At 45.5% G+C, this 24,693-nt stretch overlaps 2 protein-coding genes across 4 annotated transcripts in view; one reads left to right on the top strand and one right to left on the bottom strand.

Moving 5' to 3' along the window:
• Positions 1–7,624, bottom strand: part of Tdg (Thymine DNA glycosylase) — a 114,673-nt gene extending 107,049 nt beyond the window's left edge. The window contains exon 1 of one of the 2 annotated variants that reach the window (XM_077422161.1): positions 7,606–7,624. Coding sequence is in view for 1 of the 2 variants with exons in the window: in XM_077422159.1 (XP_077278285.1) it covers positions 1,881–2,092 (212 nt within the window). In the remaining variant the exon portion in view is untranslated. Of the gene's footprint in view, positions 1–1,880; positions 4,059–7,605 lie in introns of those variants that run through there. The other variant, XM_077422159.1, reaches the window with a different exon arrangement.
• The window catches only part of Dnmt3 (DNA methyltransferase 3), a 121,892-nt gene extending 97,203 nt beyond the window's left edge, over positions 1–24,689 (top strand). Inside the window, exons 1-19 of one of the 2 annotated variants that reach the window (XM_077422154.1) lie at positions 6,658–6,984; positions 17,264–19,282; positions 19,747–19,960; positions 20,176–20,264; positions 20,372–20,494; positions 20,591–20,669; positions 20,743–20,850; positions 20,917–21,075; positions 21,170–21,261; positions 21,384–21,497; positions 21,715–21,934; positions 22,022–22,149; positions 22,278–22,325; positions 22,401–22,465; positions 22,539–22,807; positions 23,010–23,246; positions 23,329–23,470; positions 23,544–23,758; positions 23,832–24,689. In XM_077422154.1, coding sequence (XP_077278280.1) covers positions 6,910–6,984; positions 17,264–19,282; positions 19,747–19,960; positions 20,176–20,264; positions 20,372–20,494; positions 20,591–20,669; positions 20,743–20,850; positions 20,917–21,075; positions 21,170–21,261; positions 21,384–21,497; positions 21,715–21,934; positions 22,022–22,149; positions 22,278–22,325; positions 22,401–22,465; positions 22,539–22,807; positions 23,010–23,246; positions 23,329–23,470; positions 23,544–23,758; positions 23,832–24,073 — 4,638 coding nt within the window. In that variant the 5' untranslated portion in view covers positions 6,658–6,909 and the 3' untranslated portion in view covers positions 24,074–24,689. Of the gene's footprint in view, positions 1–6,657; positions 6,985–17,263; positions 19,283–19,746; positions 19,961–20,175; positions 20,265–20,371; positions 20,495–20,590; positions 20,670–20,742; positions 20,851–20,916; positions 21,076–21,169; positions 21,262–21,383; positions 21,498–21,714; positions 21,935–22,021; positions 22,150–22,277; positions 22,326–22,400; positions 22,466–22,538; positions 22,808–23,009; positions 23,247–23,328; positions 23,471–23,543; positions 23,759–23,831 lie in introns of those variants that run through there. The other variant, XM_077422153.1, reaches the window with a different exon arrangement.
• The last annotated feature ends 4 nt before the right edge of the window (positions 24,690–24,693 follow it).

The following is a 24,693-nucleotide window of genomic DNA, read 5'->3' on the forward strand; positions in this document are numbered from 1 at the left end:
GTAGCTCTTGTAGCCTATGAAAAGGAGATTGGTCATTTAAAATTCAACGTTTCGTGTCATAACAGAAATAACAATGTGATAAAACCGACGAGCAACAGTAAGCAGCGCGATGACATTCGATCCTCGCACGGTTTTCTGTTTTTCTTGTCGTTTATAAGCCGTTCGCACGACTTCTTCTATACTTAAAGACACTTGAGGCCACCATTTATATATATATATAAAGTCTGGCAAGTTCCTCCGCAGCACATCGTGTAAATCTACCGCGTGCTTTCTTCCTTTTTCTTTTTATCCCATTCATAAAGCAAGAGCAGATATTGAAAAAGAAACGGCAAGAACAATTTCGCTTTTGCCGGCGGGAAAGGGAGAAGAGAGGGAGAGAGGGGAGGAGAGATTTTCTCTCTCGCCGAGAAGAATTCACCTGCTGATCTAAGTCGCCATTTGTATTGTCCGCGTATATTGCGGGAACATGTGGCTCATAAAATCGTATCGCGTCCACCCGTTTCTATTCGAAGATATTTCTGTGCGCGCACGCGGATGCGGATAAAAACAAATATGAATGGTAGCGATACCGGCGGCAACGTTATACGCCATTCGACCGCGTCGTTTAAAAGGTTAATGTCGATATCCCGACGAACGTAAATAAACATTTTTTAGCGGCACGACGACACTCCGCGGAATTCGATCATTCCGACGAATCGGAGAGAAGAAAAATCGAGCTACGAGAGGGAAAGTCGATCGTCGTGGAATCGTCGACACACACCTTTGCCCTCGATCCTTTCCCCCTTTTTTTTCTCCCCTTTCGCGAAGCGCAGTCCTCTTCCTACTTGATTAAAATTGTTTAATTAAAGACGTCCAGGAAGTAACTCGTCTGAGTTCGACGGTAATAAGAAGCGGCATCTGTACGACAGATAACATCGCCCTTCGTCGCTTTATTACCCTCTCATCTAATCATTTCGCGACAAGAATCTTACCTAGAAATGCAACGCGAAAGGGACGCGCACTAAATTATACCGTCAGGTGGAGTTAACGCGAAGGTTCGTGTGTAAGAAGCTGTCAAGGTCGCTTTTTCGAGACGAAACGAATGGGTTTTACGGGTTTTAGTGTTCGGCAAATAACATTTGCCGCTTAGTTTGGTATACGAATATAGTTTGCCGTTTAGTGGCTGGTGTATATTGATGCAAAAGCCAGACGTGTTTGGACAGCATCTACCCGGTGGAAAAAGCGAAATGGGTTTACCGGTTATATGTTTTGACCGCAAAAACCGCCTGGTTCCTGCAACAATTGAAGCAACTGGTCGCAAAATTGCCTTCATTATTCGCCTATCTGACGAAAGAGCAAAATAGTGAAGATACATTCGGCAATTTCAGGTTCTTCAATTCCGCGATCTGCGCTCAAGGTGAACGACTCGTAAAGCCCAGTATCTAAATTTTATTGTATATACGTCTCCGAAAACACGAGTTAAATTCTTTCATGTTAAGCGACGTTGTATGTACAATATTAACGTGATAATTAATTAACCACAATGCACCTGCATTCGCACATTTGTAATGCTTGTAATTTGCATACTCCAAAAGCCCCTACAAATTTCTAAGATGTAGGGAACATAAAGGCTTGAGTAACTTGGCGCGCCGAGCTGTATTTTATGTAGCGACGCGAGAAGAAATCCCTGTAGCTTCGCTCTTTTACGAGAAGTCTCGTTCGTGAAGTTAACAACTTGGACGCAGGTATACCCGCGGCTGGAAACGGCCGTCTCTCGCGCGTGTAGCCGCGCGTTGGCCAAAGCGGGCTCTCTTGGGCTCGAAGGTCGAACACTTTCGAGCGTCGAGCGCGGGTTCCCGGCATCAGTGCTCGAAAAGAACGGCAGAGAGGCGGATACTTACATCTTGTAGTGGTGCTGCATGTGGTGGCCGACTAGGTGCATGTCGGTGGCGTGCTGCTGCTGCTGCTGTTGCTGCATCTGCTGCTGGTGCTGCTGCTGTTGCGGCTGCGGCTGCGGTTGGTGCATACTCTGATGATGGTGAGTCTGCGGGGGGTCCAGGCTGGATGCACCCAGCAGGGTAGCGCTCTCCCTGAACAACGTTGCCACCTGCATCTTGGCTGTGTCGTTCGCGTTGTCGGTTTCACCGGAAGCGATCTGCCGTCGGCCGGCGTCGCGACGTCGCTCGCGTCAAGCTTCTCCCGTATCTCTGCTTCTCGCGTGGACGCTTCCTCGCTCGTCGCCGAAAACGAAGGCAGCTCGTTCTAGGCTAGGGACACGGGTCTAGGTAATCCCTCCGCAACGTGAATGTGGTTTTCCTCCGTAACGACGAAAGCCCGTACGTTCCACGCCGCGGCTCCGGGATCGATACTGGCTTCGAGATCCCTCGAAGGTGATTATTAGGACCGCGAGTCGTTCCGAGAAAGGTCTTCCGGATCGCGCGATCGCGGAATGGTCGCGGTTGTGCGACCGCCCTCGCCGCCGACCTCTTCTCGCGCGAGTTTTTCGATTACCGCGACCGCGAATGTGCAAATAATATCCCTCGCTGTCTCTCTCAATTGCTAGGATCGTGGATAGTCACGGGATGCGATATCCAGTCTTTAGCGACAGCGATTGAAGAATATATTTTAATCGGACACGCGGATTTCCACCGATGACGATTCGCAGAATGCGCCGTCGGCACCCGTCGTGCGCGTTCTTCGCTCCGACGCCGAACACCTGATTCCGGAGTAACACCTGATTAACGATCGCGGAACACACCGCGGCCAGCGGCACGACGACGCTCGTCGATGCTACCGTCGCGGCGACGGAGAACCGACGTCGATCTCCTCTCTCTCCTTCTCTCTTCCTCTCGATGAAGCCCGAGGAGTCGAGAACTCAGTCGAGACCTCGCGAGGTCGTCATCGTTGGCCTCGTCGCAACGACCGTCGGCGACGTTAGCAGCATCCTCTCCGCGAGGTCGCGATCGCCAGCCGGAACGCCTCCGCGCCGACAGGCCGGAAGCCGCGAAAGTCTCTGGCTCTCCTCTCTTTCCTCTCCTCTCCTAAGGCCCGCTGGGGCGCGCACGGCCTGGGTCCACTCGCACACACTCACCGGAGGCGCGGACGCGCTCTCGCGCGCGCAACACGCGAGCCGCACACGGGATCACTGGCCGCGCGCGGATGGTACTCGGTTTGGGATACTTTCTTTCTCGGAGGAGTTTCTCTCCCCTCGGCCTCTCGCGTGCGTTCCCCCTTCTTTCTCTCCTCTCCTCTCTCCTCTCTTCTCTCCCGCCTTCCCTTCCGCCTCACCAACGTTTATATTATCGTCCCTTCGCCCGCGACGCGATGCCGCCTCGAATTCGCGCACTCCGTGTCGTCTGTCATGTTCTCGCCGCGGCCGTCGCGCGCACCTTTTGAATTACGCGCACCGCCCGCCGTCTCGCCGCACCACCGTCGATGCGGTGCGATGCGGTGCAGCGCGGTGTGGTGTGGCACCCACGCCCCGTTAAAGGCAGGCCGCGCGAAGGGTGGTCGGGGCGCGTTATCGCTATCGCGGCGCGGCGTGTGCGTGCCGGTCACGTCGCGCGAGGCACGATGTATGACGCTGCCGCGCGACGTGCGACGTTAGATTGCACGTCGACCCTGTCGCGATCGTTGCTCGCTCCGCGAACTCGCGATACCTCGCGCGAATGCGTCACGAGCCGAGTTGAGACGTGCGTACGGTACGTACGTACTCCCACGGCGCCGCGTGAATCCTTCTACGAGAGGGACTCGTTCGCCACGGAACACGCGCGTACGCACTGTATTTTCGCGGACGACTCGCCGACTTCTCCGTCGCTTTTTGCGTTTCTCCTCCGCTCTCGCGAGTTCTTCTCTTCTCTCTCTCTCTCTCTCTCTCGCTCTCTTTCGAGCTCTCCTGCCCTCGCCTTCGCGGCGCAAACTCTCCCTCTCCCTCTCTCTTTCTCTTTCTCTTTCTCTCCCTCTCGTCGTGTAAACACGCGCGCACACACACACCGCGGAATCTGCAACCGCGGCAGCAAGAGTCGGCACCGCACTGCTCGGCCGTATCGCTCGCTCGGCCGCTCGAACCGCACCGCTCGTACGTTTCCGTTGTTGCTCGACGACGTTCGGTCGTGTTCGGGTTCGAAGCCTCACGGCGGTGGAGGCGGTGGAGGCGGTGGCGGTGGCGGCGGCGGCGGCGCGCCGGCTGTGGCTGGTCCGGCGTACTCCGTCCTTCGCTACTCCGCACTCTCGCCGGTCTCCGTCTCTCTCCGTCTTGCCCCTCCTGCCTCTCCCGTCTCCGTCTCTTTCTCTTTCTTTCGCCATGCGCATATCCGACCGCCTCTCTCTATACCATCGAACCCTCGCCCTCCTCTTTCCCCTTTCCTTCCCTCTCGCTCCTCCCAAACGTACTTCTCCGTTTCTTCCTCTTCCTCTCGCTCCCACGCACGTGCGCTTCCTCTCTCTCCTTGTCGCGCTCGCCTACCCTCTTTTTCTGCCACAATTGTTTCGTTTCTCTCTCATTCCGCGCCTTCGCTCCTTTCCCCTCGTCTCTCTCTTCGTCCGTCATCCTCGCCCACCTCCCACACCCACCCCGCCCTCCCCTTTTGCCCTCTTTCTCCCCATCTTTCTTCTTCTTTCTTCGTACGTCTCTCATTCTTCTCATCCTCCATTTTCATCTTTTTTTTTTTTACGACTGTCCTTGTCCCGCTCGCGGCCAAGGATAGCCGATGAACGGTTCGGCAGGGCTAATCGATCGCCAGCGATCGATGGTACATCGTGGCACGCGCCCCAACGATCGATTGAGATAGATCGATCGTAAGTGCGGCCCGCACGATCGTTACCCGTGCGGCTACGTCGGCGATAAGGCACCACCGCGAGAGCGAGAGCGAGGAAGGAGAGAGAGAGAGAGAGAGAGAGAGAGAGAGAGAGAGAGAGAGAGAGAGAGAGAGAGAGAGAGAGAGAGAGAGAGAGAGAGAGAGGGACGATATATAACGGTCACTCTCCGCGCGTAGCAGTTAACGACGAACCCGGAGCCGAATTTACAACGGATCGTACGTCCTTTCCACCTATGGACCGAGGACATTATGCAAATGAGTCGCGCGAGCGGCGAGATTGTATTTGCGTGAGGATGTCGCAACGGCAGATTCTTGAAGATGCGACCGGGGGTGGGGACGGGTTCGCGCTCACATATTTACGTAGGTGATCTTTTTTTAGATTCTATCACTAGCGAGCCTCCTTGAGCCTCCCCAACTTCATCTTCGTCTTCGTCGTCTTCTTGGTTTTCGTCTTCGTCTTCGTCGTCTTCGCCTTAAGTCTTTGCCTTCATCTTAGCCCTTATTCTCGTCCTCACCTTCGTCTTCGTCGTCACATTGATACGTCTTATATTGGCTTCTGTAATCCACTGACAATGCTGACAGTTTCGTGGTCGTAAATACGGCTCTTCGAAATATATTACTGTCGTCTATGTAATGTAATTCTTAGATAGAACACTCGATTCAATTCAATTCAGTTTGGGTCGATGTACATGTGTAAAATTACGGGCGATTATCGTAGCAGAAAGTTTTGCTTGAAGTATGTACGCATCGCGGAGCAGCACTCGCTGTAAAGAAGGTCGTAAATATTGCAAACAGTTCGACGCGGCGAGTTTGGATTCGGATGATGCATTCTTAATTTCGATTACTGAAAATACTCCGTGGGGTCAACGTATTACAAGACCTCGTGTTAAAAATTATATCAACGATGCTGCATTTCCAGGTGCTATCTACCAAAAATACCAGGAAGTCGGCGATTTTTAGGACCAGTCGCTACACGAAAATAATTTTCAGCAATGCGCAATTCAAGTTTGTTCGAGAATAAAATAAAATCTCTTTATTCATTCTAACTGCATTTTCTTAAACCTCGTTTAATCCTAAGTAGATTATTCTTTATGAATACAGAGATTTTTTGCAGGTGGCAGATAATGATTATGCAATCATTTGCCAAAGTAAATTACCGAACGAGTCTCGAAATGGGAGCTCGTTGAAAATGATTTTGAACTCTTTGATTGCGCGAGAGTTTCGAATTGAATATAAAATAAGTTGAGGTATATATATATATATATATATATATATATATATATACACAGGTTTATAATGGTGAAGGATGAAGGACTGAAGTGCGGCTGAAAGCGCGGGCAGACCTAGTATTATCAATCGGTTTTCCCAGATACATGTATATACGTCTCTCATAACGCACACCTATATCTTCTCTACGTTTTCATTATTCCTCGCGATGTAATCCCGACGACGCCGATAAACAATTAACGATTGCGGTATTAATCGGCCACGTCGCGATGCGGCTCGCCGATCCTCATCATCGTCCGTCGTCGTCGTCGTCATCGTCGCCACCGCCACCGCCGCCGCCGTCGTCGTCGTCGTCGTTGATCGCGAGCAGCGCGATCGATCTCGCGGGGAGAAACGAGCTGAATTATTATTTTTCAGAGTTGATTTCCGATTCTGTTCTTCGCGTGACACGACGACGGTGTGCCGCGATGTGCTTGTAACCAAAATAAACCTCGTGTGTACGCGAGCGGTCAGCGAACGAAAAGAAAAAACGAAGGGAAGACCACGAAAATATCGGACGGGGTCCAGCTCTCGCGCGAGATCGATCTCGCGCGCTCCTTTTGCCCGTCCTCCCCGCCGTCCCGGATTCTTATTATTAATCGATTGGAATTATCGATCGCCGGCAGTCGTCGTCGGTCGTCGCTGTCCGCTGCCCCTTCGCCCTGGCCGCCGGCGGCACGGCGGCCCACACCGGTCCGCTCCGCCTGGTTGCACGACCGCCGTCGCCGTCGCCATCGCCATAGTGCGCCGCTCGCCGTCACGTTGTGCGTATGCGTCAGCACGTACAATATCTGCGTGCACACGTAGCTCGGCGTCCGCGTTTGCGTCCGTGTGCGCGGTGTGTGCGATGCGCGCGACCACGAGCGCGAGAGTGTGTTGCGACGGAGCAAGCGCGAGACAGAGAGGAGCGGAGAAAACGCACGTATGTATATACCTGTGTATGCACGTGTGAGTGCCTGGCATGGTGTGGGTGCATACGGTGACCCTGCCGCGCTGGATGAGTGGGTGGGAAAATCAGGGACGTAGCGAGGATCGACGAGAATCGGCGTGCCCGCGCGAGAAACGCTTAACTGCGACGCGTGTCTTCGTGCTCTTCAACATCTCGTTGGACCAACGTAACGACACATTGACGTTACGTTTTTGCCGTACGAAGAGAAGCTTGCGCTCTTCGCGAACGCGACATTGTCGCCGCTTAGGACGTTTCTCGCGGTCGCGAAATCTCTCATTGTCCGTTTTCGCTTTCCTCTCTCTTTCTTTCTCTGCACGCGCGTGCATATATCGCACATTTCGCTTAAAAACCGGGATGCGCGAAAAGCGCGGTCAAGCGGAACAAATGTCGTGTTTCGGCGAAGTTTATTGACCCGACTCTTTTCGCCAAAACATTATCTACTATATTTCTCTTTGTACCTTATTCTTTTTTAGACATTTAATATTTAATATCACAAATCTTTTATTGTCTGATTTTCACGAATTGTCTTATTGTTAAATAAAAACTTTTCGGCGTGTCTTAAATACCAAGTATTTCGAAATGTATTCAACTAACCTTTACGTCATTCTCGTTACGTGACTCCGTTTTGTAACAAACGAGAATTCACGTGCCGGACTTAACAGTGTTCCACGCGATAATTCGCGCTGGATCTCCCTCTGATTAAATTTCCGAATCAGTCTCTTCAAGACAAAGTCGCGGTGAAATTCTACGTATCGGGCATTCGCTCTCCTCTCTCTCTCTCTCTCTCTCTCTCTCTCTCTCTTTCTCTCTCTCTCTCTTTTTCTCAAGGGTGTCAAAGCCAAAACCTCTTGACACGCTCCTGCCTGGAGCGACACGTGTCCGTGTGTGCGTGTGCGTGTGCGCATAGCCAGGTTGTTACGAGAGGTGGCACCGAGAGGGGGCGAGAGAGACGAAGGGGGATCAACGAGCGAGAGGGATGTAACGGTCAGGGAGGAGAAGAGGGTGATGTTCACGCGTGGGAGGAAGAGAAAGGGTTCGAGAGAGAAGGAGACCTGGTTTGTGGAGCATGCGTGTGCCAGAAAAGGATGACGCGATTGGACGAGGAACGTCGCCTCGCGAATGAGAGAGAGGAAAGATCAGCCGGAGGGGGGGGGGATAAGACTGGCACGCGAGAAAGAGGGATCCAGTCGGTGTGACGGTGACGGCGATATCGTCGAAGCTTACATACACACGCGTACACACACATACACACCCTACACACTCACCAGCCAGCGGATGCACACTGAGCCGTCAAGCTCGCGCACTACAGACTGCCAGACTCCCACCACGACCTTTGGAAAAATCAATAGAATACAAGAAAAGCCCATGGTGCGCCAGGCGAGCGGAGCCCTCTCTTCTTCCACCCTCATCTTTCCCCTCTTTTTCTCTCTCTCGTCTTTGTTCTCGCTTCTGCTCTTTCTCTCTTTTTCTCTCTACCTCTTTCCGTCTCTCTTCCGTGCCTCCCCCTCGCCCACCACCCTCCCTGCTTCTCGCCGCATCTCTCGCGCGCACACGCGGTATCCGTGTTCGTCGCTGCTCGCGACGAAGAGAGGGAGAGCTCGCGTGTATACACTGGCGATCGACGGAGATAGGCGGCATGCGTGCACGCACGATGGCCGAGGACGGAGATAAGGACAAGGGGTCGGAAAGAGAGGCCAGGGGAAAGGAGGGGTGGCGCAGGATTGTGTGCGTGAGACTACGAGCGTATCCGATAGTATCCAAGCGAGTTGAACAGAGAAAGAGCGAAACGTAAAGCTGAAAGAGAGAAAGGGAGAGAGAGAGAGAGAGAGAGAGAGAGAGAGAGAGAGAGAGAGAGAGAGAGAGAGAGAGGAGAAAGAAGGAGAGAGACGTGAAACGCGGATCATGCTATGAGCTTGGTTTCGTTGAACAGGGATGGCAAACGCGCGAGAGAGAGAGAAAGAAGAGGGAGAAAAATGCGTTCGTGTGCGCGTAATAGACGAGGCGGGGAGAAAGAGAAAGAAAAAAAACCATCGCGGGAGAGATAGAGAGAGTCGGGGATACTCGCGGATACATACGCGACTTCATGCGTACCTAAGATGCGCGTAAGTTTTGTCGTTAGGCCGGAGAGAGAAGGAGAGAGAGAAGGAGAGAGAAAGAGAGAGAGAGAGAGAGAGAGAGAGAGAGAGAGAGAGAGAGAGAAAGGAACAGAGAACGATAAAGAAGGGAAAAGGGGGAAGAGAAAGAGACGTATGTTTGTCTGTACGTATGTTCGTGCGCGAGAAAGACAGGAAAACACGGCGGTTCGGCCGAGCTAGCGCGAATAGCTCGCGACGGGTTACGTAGGAGCGTTCGTTAATGGGCAGGAGACGAAGAGCCATATGCAACGGAGAGATGCATAGGAAGAGGAGACAGGGATAGAAAGAGGGATGCTGCGCGCGCGCGCGCGCGCGAACACGCCTTGCTCATGTTGGTGCACCGAGCAGAAGATTTGCACGGTTCAACAAACGCCTCTCGCTTATGTATATGTGCAAAACTATGTACGAATCTCCTGGGATAAATCGCACGTGTACATAGGACGCGCGAACTGCACGCGTATGTGTGTGTTGTGTGCATACGGTGCATGGCATGTATGTACAATTGTACATATGTATATATATATGTGTGTATACGTATATATTCACATATATATGGACACTCTGTACATACGGTATGTCCCTGACCAATCGCGGCTCCTTTTAACGATGGACTGCACGAGTGAGTAAAAAGAAGTGCGTTTGGTGAAATTTTGTAGGTTGAAACTTAATTAGAATTAATCACGGTAGGAACACCATCGGGCATTTCGCGTATCGTTTGTTCCGAGCACAAGGTAATACCGCTGCGAAGATAATACCGCATTTATTCAGATTACGGTACATTGGTACACGATTAATTACTATTTCTTTTTCCGCTGGAAAATTAATGCGTTTACTTTTTTGACACGAATCTTCTCTGTAGTTTGGTTGGTCAGGGACACTGTATGTATCGGGCACTGTATATTCACGGGGGTTGAAATAGGACACAGGAGGTTTGTGATGTTGACTTCAAAAAGACATATGTCTAGTGTATTATCATCTTTATCGCTTCTGACGTATTCCCGTATGCGTGATAAATAAAAAGTTACAGACAAAATAGGAGAAAATGAAAAATCTCCGAAATAAAAAGTTTACTAGGTCGGAAGTAGAGATACATTTCTAAAATGATATGCTTCGTTAAAGTAACATTGTTAAAATAATTTAGGCACGTTCGAGATTTTAACATAACTTGATTCGTTAGCAGTGTCATTTTGCAAAATACTGGGACGAGAGATATATTTATTATCTAATTTGTTGAGAAACGAGGGAACTCGATCACAATAATAATTCTCTATAAAATGACTTAATTAGAGCTAGAATTATTTGGAACTGTCATTATTGCGACTGGTGATGTTACATCCTTGAAAGTGTTAGCATCCCGCTTTCCCGACACGAAAAACCAGCCATCGATTCGCGGTGAGAAAGAAGACGGGTGTACAAGCCGTCTTTTCCAAGCGCACCACTGACCAAGAGCGCGAACCGCGTACGTGCGTTTTCGCTCGGTGGAAACGAGAACCGGGACGACGCGGTTGGGGTCCCCCTCCGTGATTGTGCGGTAGTGCAAATTGCTCTCGTGTGCACCGCCTGCCAGTCACCCACGCCATGTTCTTGGCCCCTCCTCTCCTCCAACCGCATTTTTCTCGTAGAATTTTTCTCGATTGCAGGGAGCAGAAAAAGCGCGTGCGGAGTTGTCTACGATTTATTCTTTCGTCTAGATCACATCTGATGGGAAAGGGTCGTAGATCACGCGATCATTCATTCGAAGCCTGAGCTAGCGTTCGAGTATATAATTTTTGCGGGCATGCAGCAAACAGTCCAAACAGTTCGAGGAGTTTAAGATAATAGAAATATCCCAGTCGGTCCGCACGGCCGGTGCTTTCCTCATCTATTTTTATAGCCGGATAAAATTAACGCGCGGGATTTTTAGCATGCGCGGAATAATTTTGGTATTACGTTCTCTTAATTGTGCCAAGAGTATCCGGATGATATATTTGACATTCTGGTGGCTGGAAAAAATATTCGTATGTAGCTTGCCGCCGAAATGCATTATTAATTGAAACAAATGCGCTCTGCCGCGAGTATATACTTTCATCAGAGCTCTCGTAATGAAGAAGTGTCACGAAATAATTAAACTTATGATGATACAACGTCATTTCGTGATACTCATGCGATGCTCGATTTTAGGTGCTCCCAATAGAAAGAAATCGTAGGGGATCCGCCGTATCGAATTCATTCGAAATGCATATCCGACCGCTCCTTCCCTTCGTATGATCGCGACGCTCAGGGTTCCCGATTTTTCGGCGGCATTTCATTTTTTTTCCTTCTTTTTCGTCGGGGCATCTGTTCGAGTAATTACGGAGAGAGACGCGAAGGGCGACGGTGACAGATCCAAGCGGAATTGGAGCTTGGCTCCTACTAAACGGAACTGACCCAGCTTCGCGGCTTACCACCCTCCTCTGATCTGCCTCACCCTCTCGCTCTCTATCTCTCCCCAGTCTTTCGTTCTTCTCTTCGTCCTCTCCGCCCCGCTCGCGATCTCCGTCTCTCGTTTTCCCCCCTCTCGACGTTCTCCCTCCCCCACGGTCGGCGGCGAGACACCCTCGAGAAGTTTCAATTTATACGGAAAGTCGTCATGACCGAATGCACAAATACGTGCGCCGTATCCCCGGCCGCTTACAATTCCATTCATATCAGCTGGCACGACGTAAACACGGGAGGACATCGCGGCGCAGCGAGAGATTCGGCTTTGCGCCGCGAGTCATTTTGAGCTTACGTAAGTACGTCACATTACGGCGTGCTCTCGTCGCACACGCTTTAATTGGCTTTCGAATGAAGGACTTACGGGATTTTATAAACTATTTCTCTCAGATCGCCGCGTCGTGATTCTTCATCCGATGAGCCCCCGACAAATCCAGATTACATTTAGATTGGACGAATAATCGAAACGTCGGCTTCTCCAAATATCCGAATTAATATATATTTGAGAAATATATTAAATATAAATACTAGTCTTTCGCCCCGTATTTTCGGTTAGATCATTCTGGTCAATCAATGTTTCAAACACTTGGGTCTCGAATTCAAATACTCGAGTTACGTTCCATTGATGTCCTAAAGCATTGAAAGAATCCTTGTTATTTTTAGCATATATCCATCACAAAATTTAAATTAAATTTAAAATATGCCAAATATATCTAATTTAGATTATATTTAATGAATGTTGGAATTTTACGGTATATATTCGACGAATATATTTCGAGCATTACGCGCGTACTCAAATCGCGTACGTTCAAAATTTATGAAAATTTACAGAATGCAGAGCAGCACTAGTTCAGACGCATGCGATCGAGGATCGAGCGGAATGCGACTTGCATTCCACAATTTTGACGCACGGTGCTTTCGGCGCCGAACACGAGTATGAAAAGAAGCGAAAGGGCGACAGGATCGCACGCGTGATCATTCAGTTTAAAGACTTTGAGAGGCACGCGACGAAAAAGAGCATTCCTTTGCTGCCATCGCCAGCCGAGGGCTGGCGGCGTTACGATTGACGCCTTTTCTCGGTAGAGGTAGACGAGGGGTCGGGAGGGGGACCAGACCGGGAACACCTGTCGTTATAAATTACCGCGATGTGTTACGAGTAACGTGGAAGAGTGGTTGCGCGCCGGCCTTTCTCACCCCCCCCCCTGCCCCCGCGAAAATTTCACGTCCTCCCATCTCGCGTATTCTCTTGCGTTCTCGTTGGGAAATAATTTAAAAAATAATTCTACTTAGTTAAAAATGCATCACGATTGTAGGAAGAGATTATAAGTATGGAGTGAGAAGTGAAAATGGAATAATATTAAGAATAATAATGTTCATGTTTTACATCTGTCATATATCACAAAGACAGAAGAGATGATAAGTATTTTACACAGATGTTATATGTTTAAATGTACATTAGGTATACTGAAGGAGAGAAAACGTGATGATAAATACTCTTTACACCTACATAGCTTTTCGTTTATTTTCGGCCTGGGCGTACGAGATACTCGGCGTGAGAAATTAATATAAGTGGATCAAGTAGTCAAAAGGTAGACACGGATCAGAGGAGGAACGGGAGTTCGCGACGATAAGCAAAAATTCGCAGGTCTTCAATAATAATCAAGTCTTCCTTGTCGTTATAGGCGCGCGTATACGCGAGCGGCGGCACGTCGAGAATCTCACCGTTTTCCTCGCGTAATGGAGCGAGGAATTATTTTCGGCCCCGAAAGTAAAGGGAGGGTGCCGGGTATATTATCACGCGCCGAGGAAATCTCCGCGCGGCTTTATCTCGGGGCGGGCCGGGGCCGGGGCCGGGGCCGGGGCCGGGGCCACCCTTCGGCGCGGCGCGGCAACGAAATTCTGAATACGTCACTGGTGTCAACCCCCGCGCGCGCGGTAGGCAGAGGGTCGCGTACCCTACCCCCGTGCCTGCGTGTCTGCGTGTGTGCATGTGCATACGTGTGGGCCGCATATACGGCGGGGTGTGCACGGCGGTGCAGAGAGGAACGCGCGGAACGCTTTATGAATGGAATGTTTCCACGCCAAGTGTGGCGAGAGAGGCACCCGTGTGTCCCGCGTGTAAACACAATAATACCGACGTTTCCATTCATCAGGTCGACCCCGGCGGAGCGGAGCGACCTCGAGAAATGCCTTTGGAGGCGCCACGTGAACCGGCGTGTGTACGCGCGCGTGTATGCGCATCGCCCTCCCGCGCTCTCTTTTTCTCTCTTTTCCCTCCCTCTTCTTGTCTTTTCCTTCTTTTTTTTTTCACGCCTTCGCCAACCCTCCGCGCGTGGCTATTTAAAAGGGCGATTCGGATCTCGACCGCGCCGTCGCCGCCGACCTCAATTCATTTATCGCTCCCCCGCGGTTGTTTCCGCGTTCGCGACTCCAGAGGCCGATTAAGGTTGCGCAATTTGGCGCTCCTTGAATTTTCTTCGCTTCTAGTACCGCAATCAGGAACGTAATTCGACAATTAATGGAAGAGCAGTCAGAAACGTCCGCGTGTCGGCGAACGTAAACGGGAGTGGCGTGCGCCGGCAACTGACGCTTACATCTGTAAATGCTTAATCACCAGACAATGAAAGGTTTAGCAAAAGGAAATAATATCTTGAATTTACACGGCGCGTTCTGTTCTCTAAATACGCTAAATAGTAGTTAAAACATTACGATTGAGAGGATCGAGCGCAGAAATGAATTCTTAATCGATTTAACGAAGCAATATCATGAGCAATTATTAAAAGCAATTATTTTAGTCCTGCAATTCACGAATACGATGATTATAAATGACGGGCCACGAAATGTACGAATACAAATGCTGCACGGATGTCTGGAACCTGCGTCTTTAGACCCATCAAATCCGGTCGAAGACTATAAACCACGTTTGACGCGGAACGCACTGCGAAATGCAACATTACGAGATTAATACAACTGTGTTGTTAAATAATCGTGCAATCGGAACGACGAACTGCCGTCAAGGTTTACGCTCGCATAAAACTGCTAATGATAAGCTTTCCATTCAACAGGTCGATTGTGCGTCGCGACGCGAAAACCGGCCTCTAGACGCACGTTTTAGAGGCGTCACGTGCGGCACGTGTCCTCTCGCGTTCCTCTTTCTTTTGCGCGACACCCCGAGCCGGGGATAAATCGCTATTTAAAGGGCGATTCGAATGCGGGTCGCAGCTCGCAGTACGCAACACTCGCGCGTTGTCATATTATCTTTGTTTCCGCGCCGCCGAAAATAGCGTCGCTCTCGGTCGCACCGCGACGCTGGGCTGGAGCTCTATCCGGGTCCAAATTATGCGGTAACAAATAATGTAGCAATTATCGTGTGATTCAGCAGCGCCTGCACGCCAGCAACATATTTCCCAAGCTCGCTTATAATTTATTTTATCGATTGCTTATTTGAAATAAGACATTGCGGCGCGGACACGCCGCAATTACGGTAGAATAGGTAGGGTGGAGTAAAAGAGGCGGTTTTCATGTGGGGGAGCGCTACACCGCCCCCGCTGATATTGAAATATTTATGCTCTATGCAAATTGCTTGATTTCTTCTCTTGTCTCCAGCAATATTTTTTATCTTGACTTCGATTATATATAGACGTGGAATTACACGTGTATCGTATACGCAATCTAGGCTTACATTTAACGTATCAAATATTTACAGATTCTGTGAAAAATATGGAGTCGATTCTTCTTCAGTAAAAACTAAAAGAAATCCGAGTCAGATGTAGCTGTAAAAATATTTACCGGTAAAATTCTTTATTCTTTCGAGACTCGAAATATAAATCTATACGTAAATACAGATATTTCGAATATTGCAAAATTTGAAATAAGGTAATTGCGTAATGCGTATCCTGACATATAATACATACATACATACATATATATATATATATATATATATATATATATATATATATATATATATATAGTGCTTAATTAATCTTCTCTACCTAAGGATAAAATATTAAATCGCGTGTTGAAACGTAGCCTGCGGAATTATTAATGTCCGCGCGTTTTCGCGTTATTATTCGCGTCGCTGCACCGTCGCGTTTAATGCGCTAAAATGCATTGTCGGCGAATAAGGAGAGTCGCGCGCGCCGACTTCGCGCGGACATTCATTTTGTAGCGCATCTACATTTCTTATGACTTCATACTTAATTTAGGTCTTCGTAGACTTCCGGGAAGTATTACGAGAGAAAGAGAAAGAGGGAAAGATGCTCGCGCTCCGGATACCTATATGCCAAGTACGAAAGTGCGTGCAGCTGCCGAGGGCAAAGGGGGATATAAATGCCATGTTTGCGCCGTGCGCGAATATTACGCCGCGATCGAGAGCGTGCTCGTCTCGCCGCGAGAGACTAGTACTTCTCGTTTCGAGAGAGAGAGAGAGAGAGAGAGAGAGAGAGAGAGAGAGAGAGAGAGAGAGAGAGAGAGAGAGAGAGAGAGAGAGAGAGAGAGAGAGAGAGAGAGAGAGAGAGAGACAGAGAGAGAGACCTATCCTCTTCGACACAGCGCGCGGTAATATGAAAACCGCTTGTTTACCGCGGACGGCGACGCGCCATCGAGAAGAAGGTTGAAGGAGGGATTAATTTAGGTTTAATTTTAATCAAGCGCCCGCGACTTCAATTTGTTTCTCTTTGAAAGACGAGATTTTTGCACATACACGGATACGCACGCACACACACACACACACATACACATAGTCAAATACACACAGACACACGTATGCACACATGGGACACCGCAGCGAGAGCTTCGAAACTTTCGTGGTGCCCCTTCCCCCTACCTCGGGACACCAGGGCTCTGTCAATGTTGCGAGTTACGTTTACCCGTGGGAAATCTGCTCACGGATGCGACGCGATCCAATACATTTTCTTTACACACTTTACTCTCTCGTAATTACGAAATAAGCAAACACATCCCGGATTATGGAGAGACTCTTCCGTCCGTGCGTCTCTCACTTCCGGTGTTGCGTCGCCGATGCAATTTCACGTACCGCATATTTTCCCGCGGCGATCATTCGATCATTCTTAATTGTACCATGAGCGACACGACTTTTAATTTTAAGAGATAAGATTTATCTTCGAGATAAGTAATTTTAAACATGATATCCATAGTTGTCATGTAAAATTGCGAATATCGGAGAATAATATACATACGTATATTTCTTGAAAATGATAACAATTATATTAATAATATAATGTAATAAAATATTATTATATTATATTATATTAATTTGTTAAAAATATTTTGAGAATTTTAATATAATTTCTAACATTTTTTTCGGAAAGTTATGATTTATTTATTTATTAATAGATAATCTATTTTTCTAATAGCGAGATATAAAATTATAAGAGATTCTTAATATTAATATCTTAATTAATATTTTAATGTTTTGAATATTTTATTAAGGCTGCGGTCCACTTGACGCTACAAATGCTTCGAAGCATTTCTCTTCTCTTTTCTTTCAATGAAGAAAGAAGGAGAAGAAGAACGCTTCAAAGCATTTGCAGCGTCAAGTGGACCGCAGCCTAAATCCATAATTTGTTGTGGATATACAAAAATAAGTGTCGGGGTTGCGCGTCGTAGATTCTTATACAATCTCTAATTACAAATTTCAGGAATTGAGCCAAAAACCAAGCCAACTCAGGAGATCATCGAAATTATTCAGGATAGCGAGCGTTTGGGCCTTATCCTGCGCCTTGGACCTGGGCTTGCTCGGCGAATCTTCCCTCAAGGAGGTTGTCATAGCGAGTTACTCGGAGTTGAACTCTCTGTCCACCAACGAGGACGCGGCGAAATCTCCTGATCTCGAAGCGAACGATTGCAAGGATGATGCGTCCAAGTCCGCGAGTATCTTCGGTAATTCGTGGCCGTTCATCGATCCGGCGCAAATTAAGCAGATCGCTTGTACAAAGCCCGTCCGAAGGCGAAGGAAGAAAACGAGATGGTCGGTGAAACGGCAAAGGAAACCAAAGGACGCGTGTCCAAGAATCGGCAGCGCAAGGACGACGAGTCTCTCGTCGTCGCTGCGAGGATCCAAGCGAGAAAATCTCGGCGTATCGGATGATCGATCGGCGAGATTATCGGTGAGGAAGAACCTTTCGTCAACGCGATCTCGCGTTTTCGTCGCCGAAGAGGACGGGCGTTTGTCCGAAAGTTACAGATCGAGCGAGAACGACGACGAAGAGGAAGAAGTAATTAGTCAGACGACATCGGAAACGAGTTCGGAGGAGATTGCTCCGGTTGATTATTCCGGCTCCGAATTCTACTCGACGAGTCACACGAAGGAAGAAGAGCCGCAAAATCGGACGGAGTTGCCGGAATATCCTGATTACTTCACGAACGTCCTGCGGATCGATAACAACAGCGAGAACAATGATCTCGACACCTCGGAGGATGATACTGCCAGGGATGACGCGCAAACCGCCAAGTTTGCGAAATTTGCGGAACGACGGGCGTCGCGCAAGATCCTCGAAAATCAAAACTCTCCGCATAGAATCCGAAAAGCGTCATCGAGAAAGAAGAAACTCGAGTCAAAAAGCAGCGAGAATTGCATCGAGATGCCGAAAAGACGAAGAAACAGATCGGTTGAACAGAAGGAAAAGACTCATAATAACTCTACGGCATATAATCACTACGACCGTCGGCGAATTTCTCAAGATTTGGAGGAAGATTCTCCGAAAGGCAAATCGGATTCGAGAGATGCTGTTCCAGCTGGCACGCGTGATGTCGCGGAGGAAATTACGGTACAGAATCGTAAAGCACGGCGGCGTTCTCACAATTTTATAAATGCCGCCTCGTGCGAAAGGAAATCGCAGAAAGACACAGCCGATGCACTTATGCGGGATATTAAAGAAGAAATAAACATGAAAATTGAGAAGAATATTGTTGAAAATATTGGAAAAACGATTTCCGAAATCGAGGAGGACATACTCCTGGATTGGAGTTACAAGGATTCGAGTTACAAGGATCTCAGTCAGGAATACGATTGGGTGGACAATGACGAGTCTAACGATCGGGATTTATCATTTCGGGCCTTGGAACGTTCATTTGATTCGACAAATGCCGAGGAGTCATCGATGTTCGTTAGTACCGTTGGCAGACGTCGTAGAAGAAAGAGATACAGATATTCGATCGATTGCAAATTTGACGAGAGCACGGAGACGGCTTACCGGAGTGTTTTCCACGATTGCATCGATTTCGATACTCCGCGATCGACCCCGTCTTTGAAAATAAACATGGAGGAGAGCTGGAAATCGGCAGTGGAGGACAGCAGCGACAACGACGACGAGATCCACTCGTCTTGGCGCCGATCGACCTTAGAATCCTCAATTGAAGAATGCGGTAACGAAGTTGATGGCGCGCTGCTATTGGCTCGGAAGATCGTTAGCGACGATTCGACAAAAGACGAAAAATGTGATGACGAGCACGAGACGTTGAACAACGCGTGTTACAAGTATCACGAAATGTCAGATACTTCCACAGTGGTCAAAAACAGTTCTCTTCACGATTCGGACGAGGATATAGAATTCCCAAATCAATCTGACGATATAATCACGTATAGAAATAAAAATAGAACAATTAGGAGATCGGCATCGATGGACTACAGCATTAAGGATGAAGACGATAATGTCAAGGTGAGCGGATTTTTTACTTACATATTCATTAATAGAGTTGCTGGTGAGATTGACATGTCAAGTTTGTTTTGAAAAAAAAAATTGTATAAACTTTTTTCAATATAAGAAGGATAGAGAGAGAGAGAGAGAGAGAGAGAGAGAGAGAGAGAGAGAGAGAGAGAGAGAGAGAGAGAGAGAGAGAGAGAGAGAGAGAGAGAGAGAGAGAATGAGCATATAAAAAAGGACTTTTATGTATAACAATATAGTTTCGAAATAATTTATTTGCCGAAGTAATCTTTAGAAATTTTCGAAAGACTCGATTAATTCTGTGAGTCGCCGTCTATCTAATTTAGAAAAAGTAAATGCAATTAATGTGTGTTAAAAAAAAATTAAAGCAACCATAAATTATACAAAAGCATAAAATCCATAATTAATATATGTAAACGTAATAATATACGATATATGTTTGAATGTAATGTTAATAGGTCCAAGGTAGAGGTGCCAAACACCCAAAACTTAATAGCAAAATAAATGTAATGCGACAATTCCCGCGTTACAAGGGTAACAATTTGGATGATAGTGATAAAAAGGAAAGTGGTCCGCGCAGAGTGACTAGGGCTCTGGTAAAGACCAAAAACCAAAGTAAAGTAAACCATGTCGGGAAGCTAGTGTGGGGATTCTTTGCAGGATGGTGGCCAGGTAAATATATTAAAGATATATATTACGGATTTTTTACTGCGTGAAGTTGGGAATTAACGTTGTGATTGATGTTTCTGGTTAATTAGGTATATCGTTTTCGTTGTACGCGCAAAATTACCTCTTAGATATTAAATAACTCATCTCTAATTTTGAGTACTTAATTTCCTCTTAAAGAAAGTGTGTTTTTTTTTTTAATTGAAAACGTGATATTGCAGCACTGATTGTTGACGCCAAACATATAGGAATGGCTCCTGTGCCCGGCAAGTTATGGGTCTTCTGGATCGGAGAATCGCAAATATCGTCGGTAAGTTAGTATAGGGTGCTCCGAGCGATATAAAGCATTTATATATATATATAAAAAAAAAAAAAAAAAAAAAAAAAAACAATGAGACGTAATTGACGTGATTTCAGCTCAGGGAAGAAACACAGATACAACCGTTCTCGAGATGTTTGGAGGCACGATTGTCACAATCACAGATAGACAAACCGTCACGTAAAAATGCTCGTGTGCACGCCATTGACACGACTATAAAGGTTGTTTGATATCTCTACGAGAATAAAATAAAAGACAATAAGAATTACATAAGGAATTACTTCCAAAAATGCGATGTGCCGTTACGATTATTTTAGATGCTTCACCAACGTTACAACGGCAATCTGACAAAGCCTTATTATTTTTGGATACAACGGAACATAGATATGGAGACATGTAAGTCATAAAAACCTACGAATTATCTTTCGTAACCGTTGCAAATAAATGCAAAAATTATTTGGTATGGCAGTGGACGACCTATCATTTTATCCATATCCGGAAGACATACAAACAAAATTGGATGAATTGAGGGAAAGGAACGAAAAAGCTACTAAAAAATATATATTGAGTCAGAGAAGTATGTCTTTTTTATGTCTGTAATATTCGCGTACTGCTTGAAATGTTAAATTAATACCCTCTACAGGTTCACCGGAAGTACCACCGACGAAAAAGCAGAATGTGGAAAAAAATAAAGATACAACTATAAGTTGGGAACAGATCGACGATGAGCGTTTAGGTCTGCAAAACCAACAGCCTGGTGTAATAGCTTGGGCGAAAATCCCTGGACACTGTTGGTGGCCCGGTATAAGCGCATTTGTTCTTTTGCCTTTTTTTTTTAACTAACCTTTGCTTAATCCGTCCTCATAAGTATGAAGAATTTTTTACATTTTTTTCAGCGATGATTATTGATTATCGCGACTGTTGCTTGAAAGAACCGAGTTTTGGATGTCAATGGATTATGTGGTATGGAGATTATCAAGTTTCAGAGGTGATTATATTTAATATCAACACTCGAATTTTAAAAAGAAAACATTTGCATATGTTTCTTTTTCCTTTTTATATTCTGTTTTATATAGCCAAATTATTATTATGTATTTTTATATTTACTAGGTACGTCATCTCGCATTTTTGAAATTTCACAAAGGAATAGAAAAAATGCGCGAGTACATTCAAAATACGAGCAAAAGACAGCCGTATCTTGAAGGCGTACTTCAAGCTTCTAAGGTAAAATATTTAAGGAATTATTTATCTAATCGATAATATATTTATATAATATTTTTATACAATAAAAAAAAATTATATTTTTATATAATCATTAATAGTATATTAATAATATTATAAATTTATTTGAATGTACAACATGTTGTGTTATACGTATGATGAATATTTTCTTGCAAAAATTTCCAAAAACCTTTACGACTTTACGAATCTGACTTTTTAGGATTATTGCTCACGTTTAGGATGCAACACGGATAACTGGACTTTAGATAATGTCTTTGAATATTTTTCAAATAACATTCACGTACCAAATAACCAATTGCAAGTTTCAGACTCTAACAGGGTATATGATAAGTATTCCGACATGATGATAAAAAAAATTAACGAATTTAAGTTCAAGTCAGATGTAGATGCTGAACGGAAGCGTGATATAAAAGCGAGCGGTAAGTTAGATTGTACAAATTGTGCGTATAAATAATAAATTTAAGCTCCTTAATTTTTTTATATATGATTTTTTTCATCAACCGCAGATGATTTTCGCCGCGCAATGTCAGGAGAATGCGACATAGAAAAATTATGTTTAAAATGTTTGACGATTCCTAAAGGTAAAAAGGAAGAACATCCGTTCTTTACGGGAGCTTTATGTAAAGAATGCTCGGTATGTGATAAAAAACACGTTCTTTTATAAATTTTTAACAAAGTAATCGTAGAAAGATGATGATTACGCGATCAACCTATTTTCTAAGCACAACGAGAAGCGTTATATTATCTGTTTTTCTTTTTTAGAACGAATTTAAACCGTGTATGTTCGTGCACGGGAACGATGGCAAGTGCGTAAGTATTCGGCAGCTCCGGCGATATTTAAAGATTGAAATATTAATTATTGCTTTGTTTCACGTTTGATTTCAGTTTTATTGCACAGTTTGCGCCAGTACCGGTACGGTTCTTATTTGTGATTCAGAAGAATGTCCACGGTTAGTTCACTCGCGCTTGAAATAGATCTCTGTCGCGTTGGAGTATATTTATTTAACGCGTTATCCATTTCAGTGTCTACTGTACAGCATGTCTGAAAATGTTGATATGTCCAAAATCATACGACGAAATGCTGAATGAAGATCCATGGGAATGTTTTCTCTGCAGAGACGAAACCAAACAGCCCGAGGATATGATATTTCGTACGCGGTTAAATTGGAAAGAGAAATTTGCAAAAATGTTCCGCACAACTCCTAATCTGACGTCTGATGTAGATGTTGAAAGTTATAAGAAGGAAAATAAAGCCGTGCGCGTGCTGTCGCTTTTTGACGGTTTGAGCACTGGTAAGACAGAAATTTGCATTTGATTTATAATCATTTCTTTTTTGAAAGCTTGCGTTAAGTTGGCGCAAGTTACGCTCAAAAGATACACTTAAATATTATTTGTTGTATTCAATTTTTTTTAATGGTATTTTTATATTTAATTCATATTTTTATATTCAAAAGATAGTTTTAAATGTTATTTGTTATAATATTAAACACATAGGTTTTTTGGTGCTTCAAAAATTGGGGCTCGTTGTGGACGTTTATTACGCTAGTGAAATTGATGTAAATGCATTAACGATTAGCTCCTCACACTTCGGCGACCGTATTACTTATCTAGGAGATGTAAGAGGCATAACAAAAGAAAAAATTCAAGAAATCGCACCGATTGACTTGCTAATCGGCGGGTCGCCATGCAATGACTTAAGTCTGGTCAATCCGGCGCGATTAGGTCTCCACGGTACTTATCGACAATCAATGTGTATCTCTCAACAAATTTTTTTTGTGAGCAATAATGATGTTTATCTACCTTGTGATCGTAGATCCGAAGGGGACAGGCATTCTGTTTTTCGAGTACATCCGAATAAAAAAACTGATGGAGAAAGCCAACAAAGGTCGACACATGTTTTGGTTGTTCGAAAATGTCGCATCCATGCCATCCGAGTACAGATTAGAAATTAACAAGTAAATTGAAATATTTTTCAACTTTAATCCAATGGCAAATTACGATCACGAAATTAACTTGTGTTAATTGCAGATATCTGGGACGGGAACCTGACGTTATAGATTCAGCGGATTTTTCGCCTCAGCACAGATTGAGACTTTATTGGCATAATCTTCCCTTTAATCCATATTTGCCGCTGTTTGAAAACTGTCAGGATGTTCAAGACAAGCTTACGCCAAACTTGAATCGGAAGGCTCTCTGCAAGAAACTTCATACAGTTACGGGCAGAACGGGTTCCCTACTGCAAGGTATCTTTACGTCTTTACGTCCTACAAATGTTTTTCGAAGGCGATTTGTACTCAACTTTTGTTTCGATTCTAGGAAAAGCGGAATTGAAACCAATTATAATGAGAGGCGAATCTGACACGATATGGATCACTGAACTCGAGGAAATCTTTGGCTTTCCACGACATTATACGGACGTGAAGAATTTATCAGCCACAAATCGACAGAAATTGCTCGGCAAGTCTTGGAGCGTACAAACACTTACTGCCATATTGCGACCTTTATGCTTATATTTTAAGTGCAATGAAAATGAAACGAGCAAGAAGTCTGTTTCTTAGGAAGATATCTCTATTTTGCTATCGCGATAAATATTTTTTACGAAATTTTGATCCCAATGGAAATTAACCACAGTAATGTGACCGTTTTTTTTTATCTTGTACCATTTTTGGATCTCGTTTGTATGATCGCAATTTTATATATATATGTATATCTAAAATTTGTATTTCTTACAAAGACATTGTGCGAGATGTTACATGTACATCTGTATATTACATGTAACAATCTCGTTAAATGTATATACATATTGTACGAGATGTTCCTTGTCAATATGATGAGTTTTATATCGTAATCATCTCTTTATACATACAATTGAATTAAAATTGTACATCGTCCAACATTAATTTTTTTGTGTTATAAGTTGTCAAAAAATATATACAGCATAATTCGTAATTACATGTCAGTTAATTATATATTTATTAATATTGTCATTCTTAATTATATCAATATTCTAGTGTTCAAAATAAGAAAAAAATGGTATCAGAATGGAATATAGATCTTTATTAATTATGACATCTTTTCTCCTTTTGAGCGCTATATATTCACTTCGCCTGAGACATGGACATACAATTAATAATCATTCTGTATTTATGTATTACATTATTTTATTTCGAAATGCGTT

Source organism: Temnothorax americanus, unplaced genomic scaffold, assembly GCF_048541705.1.
Source record: "Temnothorax americanus isolate GAGA-0224 unplaced genomic scaffold, ASM4854170v1 Scaffold7, whole genome shotgun sequence".
NCBI lineage: Eukaryota > Metazoa > Arthropoda > Insecta > Hymenoptera > Formicidae > Temnothorax > Temnothorax americanus.